The sequence below is a fragment of the Anoplophora glabripennis genome, unplaced genomic scaffold (assembly GCF_000390285.2).
Source record: "Anoplophora glabripennis isolate ALB-LARVAE unplaced genomic scaffold, Agla_2.0 scaffold708, whole genome shotgun sequence".
NCBI lineage: Eukaryota > Metazoa > Arthropoda > Insecta > Coleoptera > Cerambycidae > Anoplophora > Anoplophora glabripennis.
In genome coordinates, this window is record NW_019417285.1 from 109,550 (window position 1) to 125,607 (window position 16,058).

At 31.3% G+C, this 16,058-nt stretch overlaps 2 protein-coding genes across 3 annotated transcripts in view; one reads left to right on the forward strand and one right to left on the reverse strand.

The window, feature by feature from the left end:
* The window catches only part of LOC111692238 (14 kDa phosphohistidine phosphatase-like), a 111,101-nt gene that overhangs the window by 57,087 nt on the left and 37,956 nt on the right, over nucleotides 1-16,058 (reverse strand). The gene's annotated exons all lie outside the window — the stretch shown is intronic.
* LOC108913808 overlaps nucleotides 1-16,058 on the forward strand; it is a 68,138-nt gene that overhangs the window by 26,762 nt on the left and 25,318 nt on the right. For both annotated transcript variants that reach the window (XM_023456124.1, XM_023456125.1), the window contains exon 2: nucleotides 12,958-13,170. In XM_023456124.1, coding sequence (XP_023311892.1) covers nucleotides 12,958-13,170 — 213 coding nt within the window. The remainder of the gene's footprint in view (nucleotides 1-12,957; nucleotides 13,171-16,058) is intronic.

Genomic DNA, 16,058 nt, shown 5'->3' on the forward strand with positions numbered 1-16,058 from the left:
AATGTTGAACACATCCCTAAATTTCAATAGTACTTAAAATAAAACTGATCAATTATATTTAATTTTTCAATACTTTATACCTAAATTTTTTCGCCCTACCTGGTTGGAAATCAAGAGCCGTCACTGCTTATTATTCAACAACAAAACAAAGAAAAGTGAATAAATGAATGACCTTTATATTTATTATTATTACAGATTAATCGCGATTATTTAATTAAAAAATTATTGAAATATTGAAACACCAAACGATATTTTTAGAGATATTTTAAGCGGATATTGCAAATGGATCTTAAAAGAAAAAAGTTTCCAGAAAGTGGAAAGTTTGCTATACAAGTAACCCTAGAAATTACTGCAACGTTACTACCGGAAACACTTTAAAAATTAATATGAAATTAATGGGAAATTTTTTACTTTTTAAAAGTTACCTTACTTCTGTTCTTATTTAATAAAGGCAATTTTCTCTAGCGGTAAAAGTACTTGTTGGAAACATTGTAGTCATTTTCTTATTTAAAATAATATATCATATTTGATATAATCCGGGTTAGAATAAACAGTGACGTTATAATTAAACAATAACACATTTCCAAGCAAATTACGCGGCTGTATTCCAGAACCCTGCCTTGTGTACCTGCGTCAAAGCTTCAGGGTTTGTTTTATTATGTTTATAATACCTCAGAATGTATAAATATAATTTCACTGTTATGAAAATGTATTTCATTTTCTCCCATGTCTGCTTCGTGGTAGGTAGGTTTTATTCCCTCTGTCTGAATTAAGTAAAACCCGGAGTAAAATTTATTACTTATTATGGCAACCCTCTTTTAATCTCGTCAAATTTTCCCGACGGTTCGACTTTAAACGTATATAATGAAGTTGCGAGTAAAATTCCATGTTACGTATGGTTAAAATTCCTAACGAAATAATTTATCGCATTTCAAGTAAAATCAACTTGTTTCGTGTTTTGAAAACCCTCGTTTCATATGAGAAAGCATGTTCATTCACCTTGTTTTATACAACGTGAATCCAAATGAATCCAGTGAGTCAGGTTTAAACATTACATATATTTTGGAAAATATTCACATATTGGGAACCAATGCCAACATAGAACTATGTTAATCTACGTATGGTACAGCTCTTAGCAGAGTCATACTCGGTGCACTCTTCCAGTTTTCTTTTTAGTCTGCTAAAAAAGTTTTTATTTTATATGTTTGCGTAAACCAATCTCCGTACCAACATGGATTTATGAGTGGTCGTTCAACTACCTCAAATCTAGTTGAGAAAACCCAATTTACTGCTGAAGCTTTGGATGCAGGAAGTCAGGTTGATGTTGTGTATACCGACTTTTCCAAAGCTTTCGATCGGCTTGATCATAATTTATTAACTTTGAAATTGGAGTCATATGGTATATTCCCTGCTCTATTATCTCTGTTTAAATCCTATTTTTTCAATAGGTACCAATTTGTGCAGTATCGAGTCCTTCAATCATGTAAATTCCATCAATCTTCAGGAGTTCCGCAAGGGTCAATCCTGGGACCACTGTTATTTATTATTTTTATTAATGACTTAACTGAATGCCTCGATGTCAACTATTTACTCTATGCGTACGACCTGAAGTTATTCTTGGAAGTTAAATCATCTACTGACTGTACTACATTACAAGATAATCTTGACAGATTACACAATTGGTGTTCATGTAATAACCTACCTCTGAATGTAAGTAAATGTAAATTTATGACACAGTCGACGCAAAACTAATCTAGATTTTGATTATAAAATTGGTGGATCTTTTTTAAATAGAGTTACGCAATTTACTAACCTTGGTGTTACTTTCGATACCAGATTATCGTTTGACGACCACATTAGTTTAGTAACCAAATCTGATTATAAAAATCTAAGCTTTATTTTGCGTAATTCTAAGGACTTTCAGAACGTAAAGGTTCTAAATATATTGTATGCAGCATTTGTGCGTTGCAAACTTGAATATGCATCGGTTGTCCCATTTATATCTATAATATTCAATTAGAGAAAGTACAACGGAGATTTTTAAAGACTATTCATTTTATTAGTTATGGATTTTATCCTCCTCGTGGTACACCTCAAGATTTATTGCTTTCTTGTTTTAATTTTAATAGTCTCTGTCGTAGGAGAATTATGTTTTCAATTATATTCCTTTTTAAAATCACAAATAACACATTAAATGCAGACTCGTTAGTCTCAAGGATTTTATATAATGTTCCTAGACTTAATTCTAGATTTCACTCCGTTTTCCAATTACCCACACCTCGTACCAATTTACTAATAGCATCTCGCCTATATCAAATGATTTCCAATTACCAGAAGTATGAAGATCGACTTGATATATTTTTTCATTGTATGAATGACATAAAAAAATTGTTCCATATCTTGTATATGTTAGTTAGCTTATTTGTTTTATTTGTATATTATTGTTTATCCTTAAGTTATTTGTCTGGATTTTATATTTTGATTGTTCTATGTTGTATTTATATTTTTATATTTAATGTTAGTTTGTCTTTTAAAATTTATTTAAGGTTTTCTGTTTTACCTTATCCTGTAATTGGGACTTTGTCCCGTTGAATATTGTAACTTCTAAATAAATAAATAAATAAATAAATAAACCACTGTAAGTAGTAGTCAATATGTGTTTTTAAATATTCATATAGGTTATTCCAATTTATTGGTATACAAGCCACTAATATAATAAAAGACAAATGCAGCCTGAAGAATTTTTTTATAAAGCCTAAAAAGACATACGTATATTGGGAAACTATAACTACCTCACAAAAAAAATCGTAACCGAATTAAGAACTCTGCCCGATTATCTTTTCGGGACAAGTGAGAAATTGCATTAGCGTTCTTTTATTCCAATTGTACACCATACAAGAACTCACTACCTAGCAACTTTTGTTAAAATCTATTAATTTTTAAATTTATATAATAAAAAAATAAAACTTCTGCTATACTTTCATTTTTTTTCAATTTCTTTAAAATCCTTTAAATTAAAGTTGCAAAAAAGGGAACTTTGCATTTTTGGTCATTGTTTCTCGGAGGTTCCACTGTAGAAGAAGCAGCACTATGTGTATTATACAAGGTGATTTCACTTTAAATAGTTACAGGAACTGCAGGAACAGATTACTTGCCAAGAAATAAGTAAAGTTGGTTCTATAAACTTTTTTCCTAGGAGATCTGGTATGCGAGATACAGGGTGCTCAAGTTGCCAAAAAAAAATATATTTTGTCATATCTTCATATTGCCCTGACTGATTTTATTGAAATTTACTGCAGCGTATTCACTTAATTTGACCTTTTATTGAATGTCATCTCTAGAAAAAAAAAACGCCACTGGTGATTTTTGTAGAAATAATATTAAAATCAGATACTGTTACGTTAATAGTAGCAGCCGTTTAGGAGACAATTTACTTATTTATAAATACTCATATTTGTTTAACATCCATCTGCGAAAATTGATTCATTTGTCTGCATTATGAGTTAATAAGCTTTACGATGATCTCGTTTTAGTATTATAACTAGCTTTGTTTATTTATGCCTGAAGCGGCAGTCCATTTTGAACTTATGAACACGAGACGAATTATGGCAAAGAACATAGGAAAATCATGCAATAAGTTCCTCTATCAATAGTCTGATTAGATGTCAAAAGTGTATCTATGCGGAAGGACTTCGTTTTGAACAATTATTGTAGGACTCGTTACTTATGTTATTTTAATATTTAATTTCATATTTTTTCCAGAAATAAAATTATTTTTATAAAAAACCGCCAAAGACGTATTCTTTTCTTGGAAAAAGTTAGCGTACACTTTAGTAGCACTTCACTGGTTAAAACCAGAAAATCTCTCAAACGGATGCTACTATTAAAAAACAGCAAAAAACATTTTTCATTCATTTAACATAACAGTACCCGAATCTAACATTATTTCTACAAAAAACCGCCAGTAGTGTACTTTTTTCATACATTCAATTTTGTCAACGCGTTATGAAATATATATATTTTTTTGTAGACGAACACCCTGTATTTCGAATACCGAGTCGCGCAGGAAGACAGTTTATAGAACAAACTCCATTTATTTTTTGGTAATGAATATACTCTTGCGATTTCTGTATTTAAAGTGAAATCACCCTGTATAGATACTACAAACGATCACAGCAAGGATTTTGCGATGTATGTATATGGCGAAAAATGATAGTACAATATTTATTTATTTCATTTGAGATTTGTACGCTTCAAACAAATCAATTTTTTTCAAACAATTAAATGCAAGCTTTATGGTAAATTAAAAAAATAATAATCAGAACATATATCAAAAATTGGATCCTAAAAAATTTGAAGTGGGCATATGAAAAAAAGTTTATAAATTTTACTCCAGAAAGCAAGTAGTGATATGTTTTTAATTGTTGTTGTTTTGTTTTAGTTGTAAACATGTTAACATATTTATATAAGTAAACTGAGTCCGGTTCTGCTAAGAGCCACGTATCTTCCACTTCTAAGTAAACACAGCGTTGACGGAATGACGTATATATCGATTTGTTATTTTTACGGACGGTGTTTTCCTTCTATAAGTATAATTTTTCCGAAGTCAATTGAAGAACCAATAACTTCAAGGTATGTACCAGGCTCGGTCAACTCGGCATTGAAATATTTGAAAAACTTATTCCCATATTTATTTAATCATACCTATAAACAGTTCTGGTCGAACTAAACGTGGAGGCGATAGAAATGTATACGCTCAGTTGAAGAATGCGAGCGCGGGCAAAGGAAAACGATCACAGTTGCATTGGGCTACTGGGCAATAAATCACAGCAGATGACAAGTGGTTCATATATTGCCTGGCAGTGCAGTGCAGTAATGCAGAATTTGGTGCGAATCAGGTAATTTTAATTTATTATAGGCACTTTCTAACAATCATTCATATTACAATTACGAAAGGGAGAAATAACAGGGATATTTTGTTTACTAATATTATCACAACATGGCATTTTGGAGACCTTTCGAAATGGAACAAAACGAAATTTACCACCAATATAATAAAATTGTTTGAGGACATAAATAATTAAAATATGTTGTTGGCCAAATGAACATAATATAATTTTCTACACATTATATACAAATTATTATAATTTTTTACCTTTAGCAGAAAATTTTTTTTAGGAACGCCTATGAAACTCATTAAATTTTATTACCAGACGTTTTTACCTGTAAGTTCATCTGTGGCAAAAATTTTATGCCAAATACGAGGATAAAAGAAATATTCCAAATGAACACAAGTTAATAAATGCTGTAAATACTAAGGAGTTGACCTTTGGTGTAGATTTGTTACAAATATCAAGGAAATGTGACAAGTAAATGTAAGAAAAGTTGTACATAAGGTGTTCATCCCTCGGTAAAAGCTCAATATTTATGTAGGTACATAGAAATATTTTATTGATGAAGATGTAAAAGATGCGTAAATAACTTTTTTTCTGTCCCCTATAAATAGTTACAGTTTAAGGATTGTGTGTAATACCGACAATACTTAATAAGTTTTCTGTAAAGAAGTAGGCATATGTATTATAAAATTCAATAATTTTATTTCTGTTCGCAAAAAAACTATTAATTACACAGTAAACTTTATCGTTGTTTATTTTTAAACTCCCTGTAACTTGGGAATGAAGCAACATTAAACTAAGGTAAATATATAAATATCTTTAGACAACTAAGTACATAGTTTTATAAGTCAACTGTTGGTATTTTATAAAGGCTATTGCGTTTTTTATTTGTACAATTTTGCCAAACATACAATTTTATAAGTAAACACAAGGAAATGCACTTCATTAACCGTAATTACCGAGCACAATGTGACATACAAAAAACCAACAAGGCAATCACTTTTTGTCCTGGAGATGTACTCAGATGTACTCAGTAATCAAATTCGACTGCTGCAAGGCGACAATTAAGTGGGGAAAACAAAATTAACTTAACTAATTCACCGTTGCGAAGATAAACCAACCGAATTACCTAGTTTGTGTTTCAAATTCGATCGATATGCATCAGCGGAAAGGGTGGCTACGGGCTCAAAGTCACTTTACCACACAAATGAGCCAATAAGGGCACTTATGCTCGTGCAGTGCTGTCTTTAACAAGATGCATACAGTAAACGTGCATTATCGCTCGAGTGCATGGCGGAGTAAATGAATATTTGGACCGTAGTGCCGCAGAGAGGTGGCATGCTAATTAAATTTTATTTCTGTTTCTCCGAGCGGAGATCGGCAGATTGGAATGACGCCTTTGTCGATTGGATGTTTGGAATTATTAATTTTGACGAATGCGCTAATGTCAAAAGAGACATTAGTGCATTCAACATCATGCGTTCAACATCATAATGCAAAGGTTTTTGATTATGATGTTGTTCATTAAGAGTGGAAGTCAAAATATGGCCCCTACATTTTAATTATATTTAACTCCTATTCAATCTACAAGTTTTAAAAATGTTTTGGTGATATTTTAAGAACTATTTTACCGAAATCTTGTAGAAAATTTCTACAGTTATACAAATTTGGTTTTGCTGCACACATTTCATAAATGGGTATTTTAAACATAGGTACAATCTACTTCACAGAATAAGTAATTAATAGTTTTTTTTAAGAAATATCAAGAGTGAATCTTGACTTACCGTAACACTCGGTCATTAACCTAGCTTTTAATATGTTTTTAATCTGTAGTGAGGTACAATTAATAAATAAAGCTTTTTAGCCAGACATATGAATGAATATTTTTTTACATTTTAAATATTAAAAAGAATTACTTATTTGTTAATAAAAACAAATGTATAAGGATAATAATTGTTTTCGAATGTTATACAATTTATTTTTTAAGATTGTTGACGTATTCACTACGTTTTATAATTGAATATGAGTTTTTAGTATTATGTTCATTTAAACAACTGTTAAAAAAACACTCACTCATTCGTCCATAGCATTTTGTTATTAAAGTTTTAGCACCAGCTGCACTTTGATTTTGAAACCAATTGCAAAATTGTAGACTACTGGGCAAAAAAATCTTTTTCGTTTCAACACTCGAACGCTTTTTTCGATTTTTTGTCTTTATTAGGCCTCCCAATACGTTGTTATAATTAATGACATTATGATTGAATCAACATGTATATACAGGGTGTTCCAGTTCTAGTGAATCAAAATTTAACCACAAATAGAACTCAGTAAATAATTCAGAATTGCCTTATAAAGCAAGGGTCTAAGTCTCACCGTTTTCACTGTACAGGGCCGTATTGGTTGGTTTTTAAAATCATATTATTTATGAAATTTTAGCTTTGCTTATAACAAATTGATTCAAATTTGGTGTAGTGTTAACATTTACACATGTGCATAATTTACTGTAAAATTAACAAATTTTTGTAGGTCAGTGACGTAGAAATGGGCAGTAAAGCGAGATTTTTTACTCCAACTTAATAATCATTTGGGGTTCATTTTTAGATTCAGTGGACAATTTTACATAAAGAAGGTATACTTGTTGAAAATCGGTATAGGGTATCGTTTTACCGAAAATCTCAGTTGAATGATAAGAAAATCTTAAATATTCATCAATTTTTTTACAAACACTAACTAATATTTCATATCTTAAGAATAAAATGACAGTTCCTGATGACAGATAAGTAAATTATTGCTTAGTTGTTTATTTATGGTAATCATTGTGTACGGATACTGTAATGGACGCATAGCGCAGATTTAAAATTAATATGAATTAATATGTAGGTGTAATTTTATCTGTTTGAAACAAACGAACCGTTGAATGAGCAAGGATACCTATAATTGCTTCAGAGACATTATTTAATACATATTGTTTTGTGTTCTAAGATAATACGTGGCATTATAATAATATTAATTTAAAATTTATTTCCTATCCTTAAGAAACTAAATTTCTTATCAGAAGAATAGTCTTCCATTCAACCGAGATTTTCAGTAAAACGATACACTATACCGATTTTCAACAAGTACCTTTTTTATGTAGAATTATCCACGGAGTCTAAACATGAATCCCAAATGATTATTAGGTCATTGGCGTAGAAGTTGGGGTAAAAAAATCCCGCTTTACTTCCCATTGTTTACGGTCATTTAGAATATTTGTTTGATTTTTGTACTAGTCCCCACTGAAAATTGTTGCCACTAAGTACGTTTTATTATTCAATATTCTTTTAAACCGCCATATTTCACTTGAATACACTAAAAGTTCACAAAAAATATTAATAAAATAAGCTTAAAGTAGGTACTTACGAGAAAAACACCGCCCTTGAGAATAAATTGACACAAATACATCAATATGTTAACATTATGTTGCCCATAGATTGAAGGGCATGCGATGAAGGCATGTTTGATTCAATCACCATATTTACAATATACTACGATGGTTTTTCGTGGTTTTTACAACCTCATGGAACACTCCATATATCCATAATTGTTCTCATGTTTATTAACCTCCTCAATCAACCCGGAAAATAAATAGGTGACAAATATTATTGACTCGATGGCAATCAATCTACTCCTCGCAGGCATCGAGTGATTGGCTGTCGGACAAATCTGTCAGTTTATACAAAAGTTACACGGCACGCTAATATTTACGCCAGAAATAAATGTATTCGCGTGGCATGAACGGCAAAAAGTGACCCAGTTCTTTTTAGGGAAGGAAAATATGTGGGAACACGCCAAGTCCCTCCAGAATGTATGCGCTTGAATTTTAAGTAAAGCTGTAGAGAGCCAATGATTCGCTTTCGAAAAAACGACGTTATTAATAACCGAAAACGTTGCGAGCTTTGTTTTTATAATCGTTCGTAATCAATCAGCCGAACCGATCTGCAGTTCGAGGAGAAAAGTGGCAGTTACAGATCATAACAAAATTTACATACCCTCGCAAACGTTTCTTCATTTGATCGTTTGCCAAATGTTTTCTTATAGACCACCTACATAAACGAAAACTACTTTGCAAATACGAAAACAAATGCATGAAAATTATCGAGCTGTTGGTCGAAAATGGAATTCAAAACATCGTTAGATTTCACTTCCAAGTTATGAAACCATCCCTGTCTTTACAATTTCGGCCATTATATTTTATTTAGACATTATTTTTATAAAAATGGAAGTTACAAAGTGCGATTATGTTCTGATGTGATGAAAACTTGCGATTCTCTGTCAACGGTACGAGCTATAAAGTGGAAAGTTTCTCACAACTTGTAAAAATAACTTCCTGTTCCTTAAGTACGACGATAAAAATTGGTCAACTCTCGAAGGCACATTAAGGGACACTTATTGGAAAACTTTTTTATATTCAATATCTAATGAATTTTATGTATAAACTGAAACGAACAACATATATCGCAACTTTTTTAATATCATTTAGGTGCATTGTGTAATTTAATTACGTTTAAATATAGGTACTTCAAATATATCAAATTTTAAGAATAGAAATTAAGACCCCGTTTCATCTAAAAAAGTAATCGTGGAAATGTTTTTACACAAAATACGTCTGTAATCAAACTAATACAGGAATATTGGGAATTTGTATGACTACGAGGACGAACTAATCACCCTATGCACGTGTAAGAGCATACGGCTACGTTATATTTAGAAGGCTAAGCATATGATAAAACATGTGTAACTTTATAAGAAAGTAAGAATGTAATACAAGCCCATATCGCTTTATATTTTTTCATAGTCCATGTTTAGCAATCCATGCACCGATAATCTTTGAGCTTTGAGTATTTATTGCCTTTTAAAATGTAAAATAAAAATAAAGTAATACTAAAACATTTGAAAATAATGATGTAATAATTTAATAATATCGTACCTAATTTTTTTATTACAAATAAAGTGTAAATTTATGCTGCTCTCTAGTCTGACATAAACTCCTTCAGTAAGGGCATACCTATATTATTTTATCTGCTCCCACTATAGTAAACTGACTATCAATACATTGTTTTTAAGGAGGTAAGCGGATTTACCGTAGAAGTGGATGTTGCTATGGACAATAGGCAATAAAGTGATTTCGAGTTATAAATGCATATTTTATGAACAAATAAATAGAAATATTTGATGAACATTTTATTAATTATTATGAATGAATATTTATGGTAATTGTACAGTTATTACATTTAGCAACATTTATAAAATCTGGATAATTATCCCCCTCGCGTTTACTAATTGTCACATTTTTCTCAAAATGATTTGACCGCTCCATTTCAGTCTCCGGAGGCTCAATATTATCTGACTGATCCATTAAAACAGCATGATGCGACGTACTACTAGAACCTGGAGTTGAAGTGTCATTGTAAAGAATCCTGTTCGCTATTTCAATTTTGTTACTTAAACTGTCAGCAACATAACTTTCTGTAATTGTGGCTGATTTCCACCCATCATGTCTCTTGATTGCTAATACATCAACTCCTGTATTAGCCAATAAGGTTGCCGATGTTCTTCGGAATGAATGGCCTGTATATGTTTCAGGATGTTCTAGTTTCAAAAAGTGTGTAATCTGATTAGGAATCATAGCAAGGGTATTCCTGCCGACTGATTGGTTGTAACAACTACCTGCTTTATAACGCATAAAAAAGCGTGAAACTTCAGTTTTAATTTCCAATCCAATCTGATATATTTCTTGAGAATTTCTAGGTGAGAAACAGAACCCAGACGAAAAGTCATTGTAAACGTACGTGACATACCATTTTCAGAATTTGAAATTGTAACTACACTGTCATCGAAATTTTTGAAATTGACGTTGTCCAAAGTAAGTTTGCATAACTCATCAGAACGGCATACTCCTCCAATACCGTCACTACCTTCATTAGCAAATATATGTTATCGGGTGCCTGAACGAGACCATCGTTGACTTGTTCTCTTGTAAAAACGTTTGACTTTTTAGGTGTATAGCCGTCATTCTTACGTTTCAAAAATGCTCTCAGTTTGGGGTATTTTGATGTATCCACGTACTCCTCTATGAAAATAGTTGACTTAATCATTGAGTATTCACTCCACAAACTCACCGGTGACTTTAAAGTTCTTGATTTCTCCATGAAATATGCTAGCAGTGACATTTCAGAAACACCAGTATTTGTAGCGCACTTTCGACTTCTCGGGCAATAAAAATTCGCAGGCAAAATTGCAACTTTTATGTAGCTTTGTTTATAAATACCTTAGAAACAACGAAATCCAAACAACCAAGGCGACTTTGCAAGATTTCGAATGTCAAAATGAATTGATGAAGACATGTCAAAAAATACAGCCTAATCTTTATTTCATGAACCATAAAGAACTGTGGAATCAGATAAAATGTTATACACAACGCAGCAGTTAAATATAATTTCCAGTCTCGGACTCTATTGCCAGCCCTCGCTCCGCTCGGGCGCAAAATCGTCCTCGACTGATAAATAATACTTACCTCCTTTATGGTGTAAGTAACTATTAGTTAGATAGCTATACAATGATCGTTACTACCTGTTGTAAGGAAAAAATGTTAAAATTTAAAAAGGAATGTTGGTAAATCCTGAACAACTTTTTTTCATTGTGGCAATGATTACATAATGTTTAGGAATAATAAACGTGTTCCTATAATTCTTTAAAAATAGTTTAATCGCTCATTCATAAGCTAATTTTTACTGGTACGACACCTGTTTCAAATCAACTGACCTAAATATCCAACGATTTCAGAAGATGAATGAAAATATCTTGTTTTTCTCGAATCCAATATAACTTATTAAATACTGAAGTATTGAAAAGAATACGAAACATGGCGCTTTGATCAGTATATTTATTAGAAGGCAACGAAATAAAAATTAACCTACTTCAGTAATTATGTAAAAAAAAACAATCATATGTTTTGAAAGATGCAAAAATTGCACATATTTATGAATAATTAATTACTCATTACATATTCGGTTAATTCATTTCATTTTTACTTTATTATTGTTATATGTGCTTTGCAAAATAAAAATCTTACAATTTCTTTCCACTGTTGTAAAAAGGTACATTGGAATAAAAATATGTCTATTTTCCGTTCCTGGCAAAGTCTTTCCGAAGTCAGTTGAACATGCAAGAAAACGTCTGGTAATAAAATTTAATGAGTTTCATAGGCGTCCCTAAAAAAATTTTCTGCTAAAGGTAAAAAATTATAATAATTTGTATATAATGTGTAGAACATTTCTATTATATGTTCATTTGGCCAACAACATATTTTAATTATTTATGTCCTCAAACAATTTTATTATATTGGTGGTACATTTCGTTTTGTTCCGTTTCAAAAGGTCTCCAAAATGCCATGTTGTGATAATATTAGTAAACAAAATATCCCTCTTATTTCTCCCTTTCGCAATTGTAATATGAATGATTGATAGGTTCATATAATTACCTGAATCACACCAAATTCCGCATTGCTGCACTGCACTGCCGGGCAATTTATGAACCACTTGTCATCTGCTGTGATTTATTGCCCAGTAGCCCAATGCAACTGTGATCGTTTTCCTTTACCCGCGCTCGCATTCTTCAAATGAGCGCATACATTTCTATCACCTCCACGTTTAGTTCGACCAGACCTGTTTATGGGTACCTATGGCTAAATAAATATGGGAACAAGTTTTTCAAATATTTCAATGCCGAGTTACTGCATCAGCGACCGAACCTGATACATACTATCAATCTGTTGGTTCTTCAATTGATATCGGAAGGACTATAATATGAAATATAAACTTAGTTTCCAAGCTTAGAGAAAAGTTAATGTATCTAGTACCCGATAAAATTTCGTATGTATCTCCGAAAGTAAACGAGATACAAACAAACAGAGCCCACTTTCGAGTTTACCGCAATTGATTTACTGGTTTTCAAATAGTACTTCCGATCTGGATATTTCAGTTTGTCAAACGTTCAACAAACTACATCACTGTCTTTTTTTCAGCCGACAGAGCGGACGAGAAGCTTCACAGACGGACGACGGTCCGAATGGGCATCCGTGTTGTCCAGAGGGCGTTCGCGCCCCCCTCCCCCCACATGTACGTCCCTGGCGGGGGCGGCAGTACGTGCAAGGAGAGGGCCAAACAGAACATGAAAGCGCTCTTATCTGGCTGCAAAAGCGCGCCGTTGGAGGCCACGTTTACAAAGGGCGAACAAGGTATTTTAATGAATATTATTAGTTACGGCAGTAATTAGCATAATGGAGTGCCACATACACTGAGAAAAAAAGTTTAGATGCACTTAAATAGTAAATCTACATATACTGTTGCAAATGGATCATTACAATATATTCTACTTCTGTTAAATATATTGTTAACATTTTAAACATATTAGTGCATATTTGCTTTTAATAAAAATTTGTTAGTCTTTAAAATCCGTGGTTTGATAAACACAGACATTTTAATAAATCCCAACAAAACCCTCTAATAAACCCGTTTAAAGTTCTAATTAATAAATAAACTACTAGTAAAATATCTACTATAAACGTTTTTGACAAATCAAAGTAGATCTGCTATTAATACCTAAATTACAGTTTAAAATATTCATATACGCAATTTAATAAAGCCTTATAAAGCATGTTCTAATAAAAAAATATAAATACTACGAACAAATCAGCGTGTATTTGCTACGAATAACCAAATTTACTAACATTTAAAAATCTGCTATTAATAACAAATTTATTACAGTTTAAAATATTCATATAAGTATACAATTTAAAAACTTGTTCTAATAAAAAATATAAATACTATGAACTTTTCAGGTAAATCAGTATATTTGCTAGGATATAATAAATCCTAATAAATTATGTTCTCAATAAAAATAAATACTTTTAGTAAATGCACTGTAAACTTTTCAGGCAAATCACCGTATATCTGTTATGAATAACCAAATTTATTAACCTTTATTATAAAAAATTAATGGCCTAATAAATATATTTTAATAAATCCGAATAAACAAAAACAAAATACTTCTAGTAGTAAAGTAACTTATTTTTGTTAGTCTTAAAAATGCATGGCTTGATCAATATAGACGTTTCAATAAACCCTAATAATTTTTTTTTCAAATAAACAAATAATATACTTACTGTAAATATTTCAGTTACGTTAGCTGTTAATAACCAAATTAATTAATCTCTAATATACACGCTTTAATAAACCCGAACAAAAAAGTCCTAAAAAACAAATAAAATATTTCTAGTTTATGTACTCCAAACACGTTAGACAAATCGATGTAAATCTGTTAGTAATAACCAAATTTATTAGATTTTAAAATATCTACATCTTCATAACTACAGAATGAAATATATTCTAATAAAAAATAAAAACTTCTAGTAAATGTACTATGAACATCTCAGAGAAAGCAGAGTTTTGCTATAAATAACGGAACTTCTAGTAAATGTTTAGACAAAAATCAATACATTTTTGCTTTTGATAATTAAATTTATTAGTAAAAAATTCATAATCGGTAAATAAAGTCAGAATAAAACTTTTTCTAGTAAACAAATAAGAGATCTACTAGTAAATGTACACCTTTCTGACAAATTAGCATACATTTTCTACAAATAACTAAATTTATTCCATAGTATTCAAAAAATGTGTGGCTTAATAAAGTAGATGTTTTAATAAACCCGAAATATAAACATATTTATACTATAAATAAATCTTTTAGACAAATCAGCGTACATTTGCAGTTAATAAAAAACATTGTTTAAAGAATTCATGGCTTAATATACAGGGTGTCCCGGTACTTGATTCAAAAAAGAGTACAAATAGATGTGGTCAAAATAATATCAGTTCTTCATATAAATTTTTTCCATACGGGCCTTCGTTAACAAGTTACGGGCCCTCAAAATCTTATTTTTATTTACTGTCTCTAAACCATTAACTTCAGCATGATGTAAATTTGGTGATCGATAACACAGGTCAACAAGGGTCAAGAAGCAGACACACTAATATGCATTTCCGAAGGATTTTGGTGCGCTGAATCCGAATCTGGCCGCAGAATTGCTCTATCACGTCAGGTTTTTGAGTATCCCAACCTAAAAATGCAAAAAACACTGTTTTTGTCATATTTGAGTTTATGTAGTAATGCCATCTATTCTTTTTCAAAAAAAAAATACATATAATTTAAAAGTACAAGGCTCCCTCTTTCTTTTTTTTTCGTTGAGATATCACATGTTGACATTTCTAAGTTTATCAGTTTCTTAATATGCGAAAATCTACTAAGGATTCCTTAGACGTCAAACAGTTGATTGCAGTTCAGAAACTTCATACTCAGAAACCTTCAATACATACGAACTCAAACTCACAATCCGACAAAATCCGAACCTACAAACAAACCCACAAACCGTGTGGGTATGAAGTTTCTGAATTGCAATTAACTGCTTGATGTCTAAAGGATCCTTAGTAGATTTTCGCATATTAAGAAACTGAGAAACTTAAAAATTTCAACATGTGATATCTCAACGAAAAAAAAGACATTTGAGCAAACTCAACGGCATTCGAAGGAGGGAGCCTTGTACTTTTAGATTCAACGTATTAGTTTTTTGAAAAATAATAGATGGCATTACGACATAACCTCAAATACGACGAAAAACAGTGTTTTTTGCACTTTTAGGTTAGGATATCTCAAAAACCTGACGCGATAGAGCAATTCTGCTGCCAGATTCGGATTCAGTGCACCTTCGGAAATATATATTCAAGTTTCTGCTTCCAAAAAAAAGTTAAATTTTGTTGGTGTGTGTATAATACATTCGTATAGCTTGTTTTTAATGTTGTAAGTAAGAGCTTCATTATACCCAGAAGGCCAGGGACAGGCTATGCCCAATAGTTAACAAACCAGAATTTTTGCATAGATGACAATCGCAATCTGCCTGTATCAAAAATAAGTTTCCTAAACAATTTGCCAACGATAATCCTTTCTTGATTCAACTCGGTAAAACTAACAGTTTAAGAAATATTTGTGATTTTATGTCACATTGCACATCGAGCGGCGCCTCCACCATTATTTGTTTTTAATTTTTAATTGCACTTAATTACTAAAGAA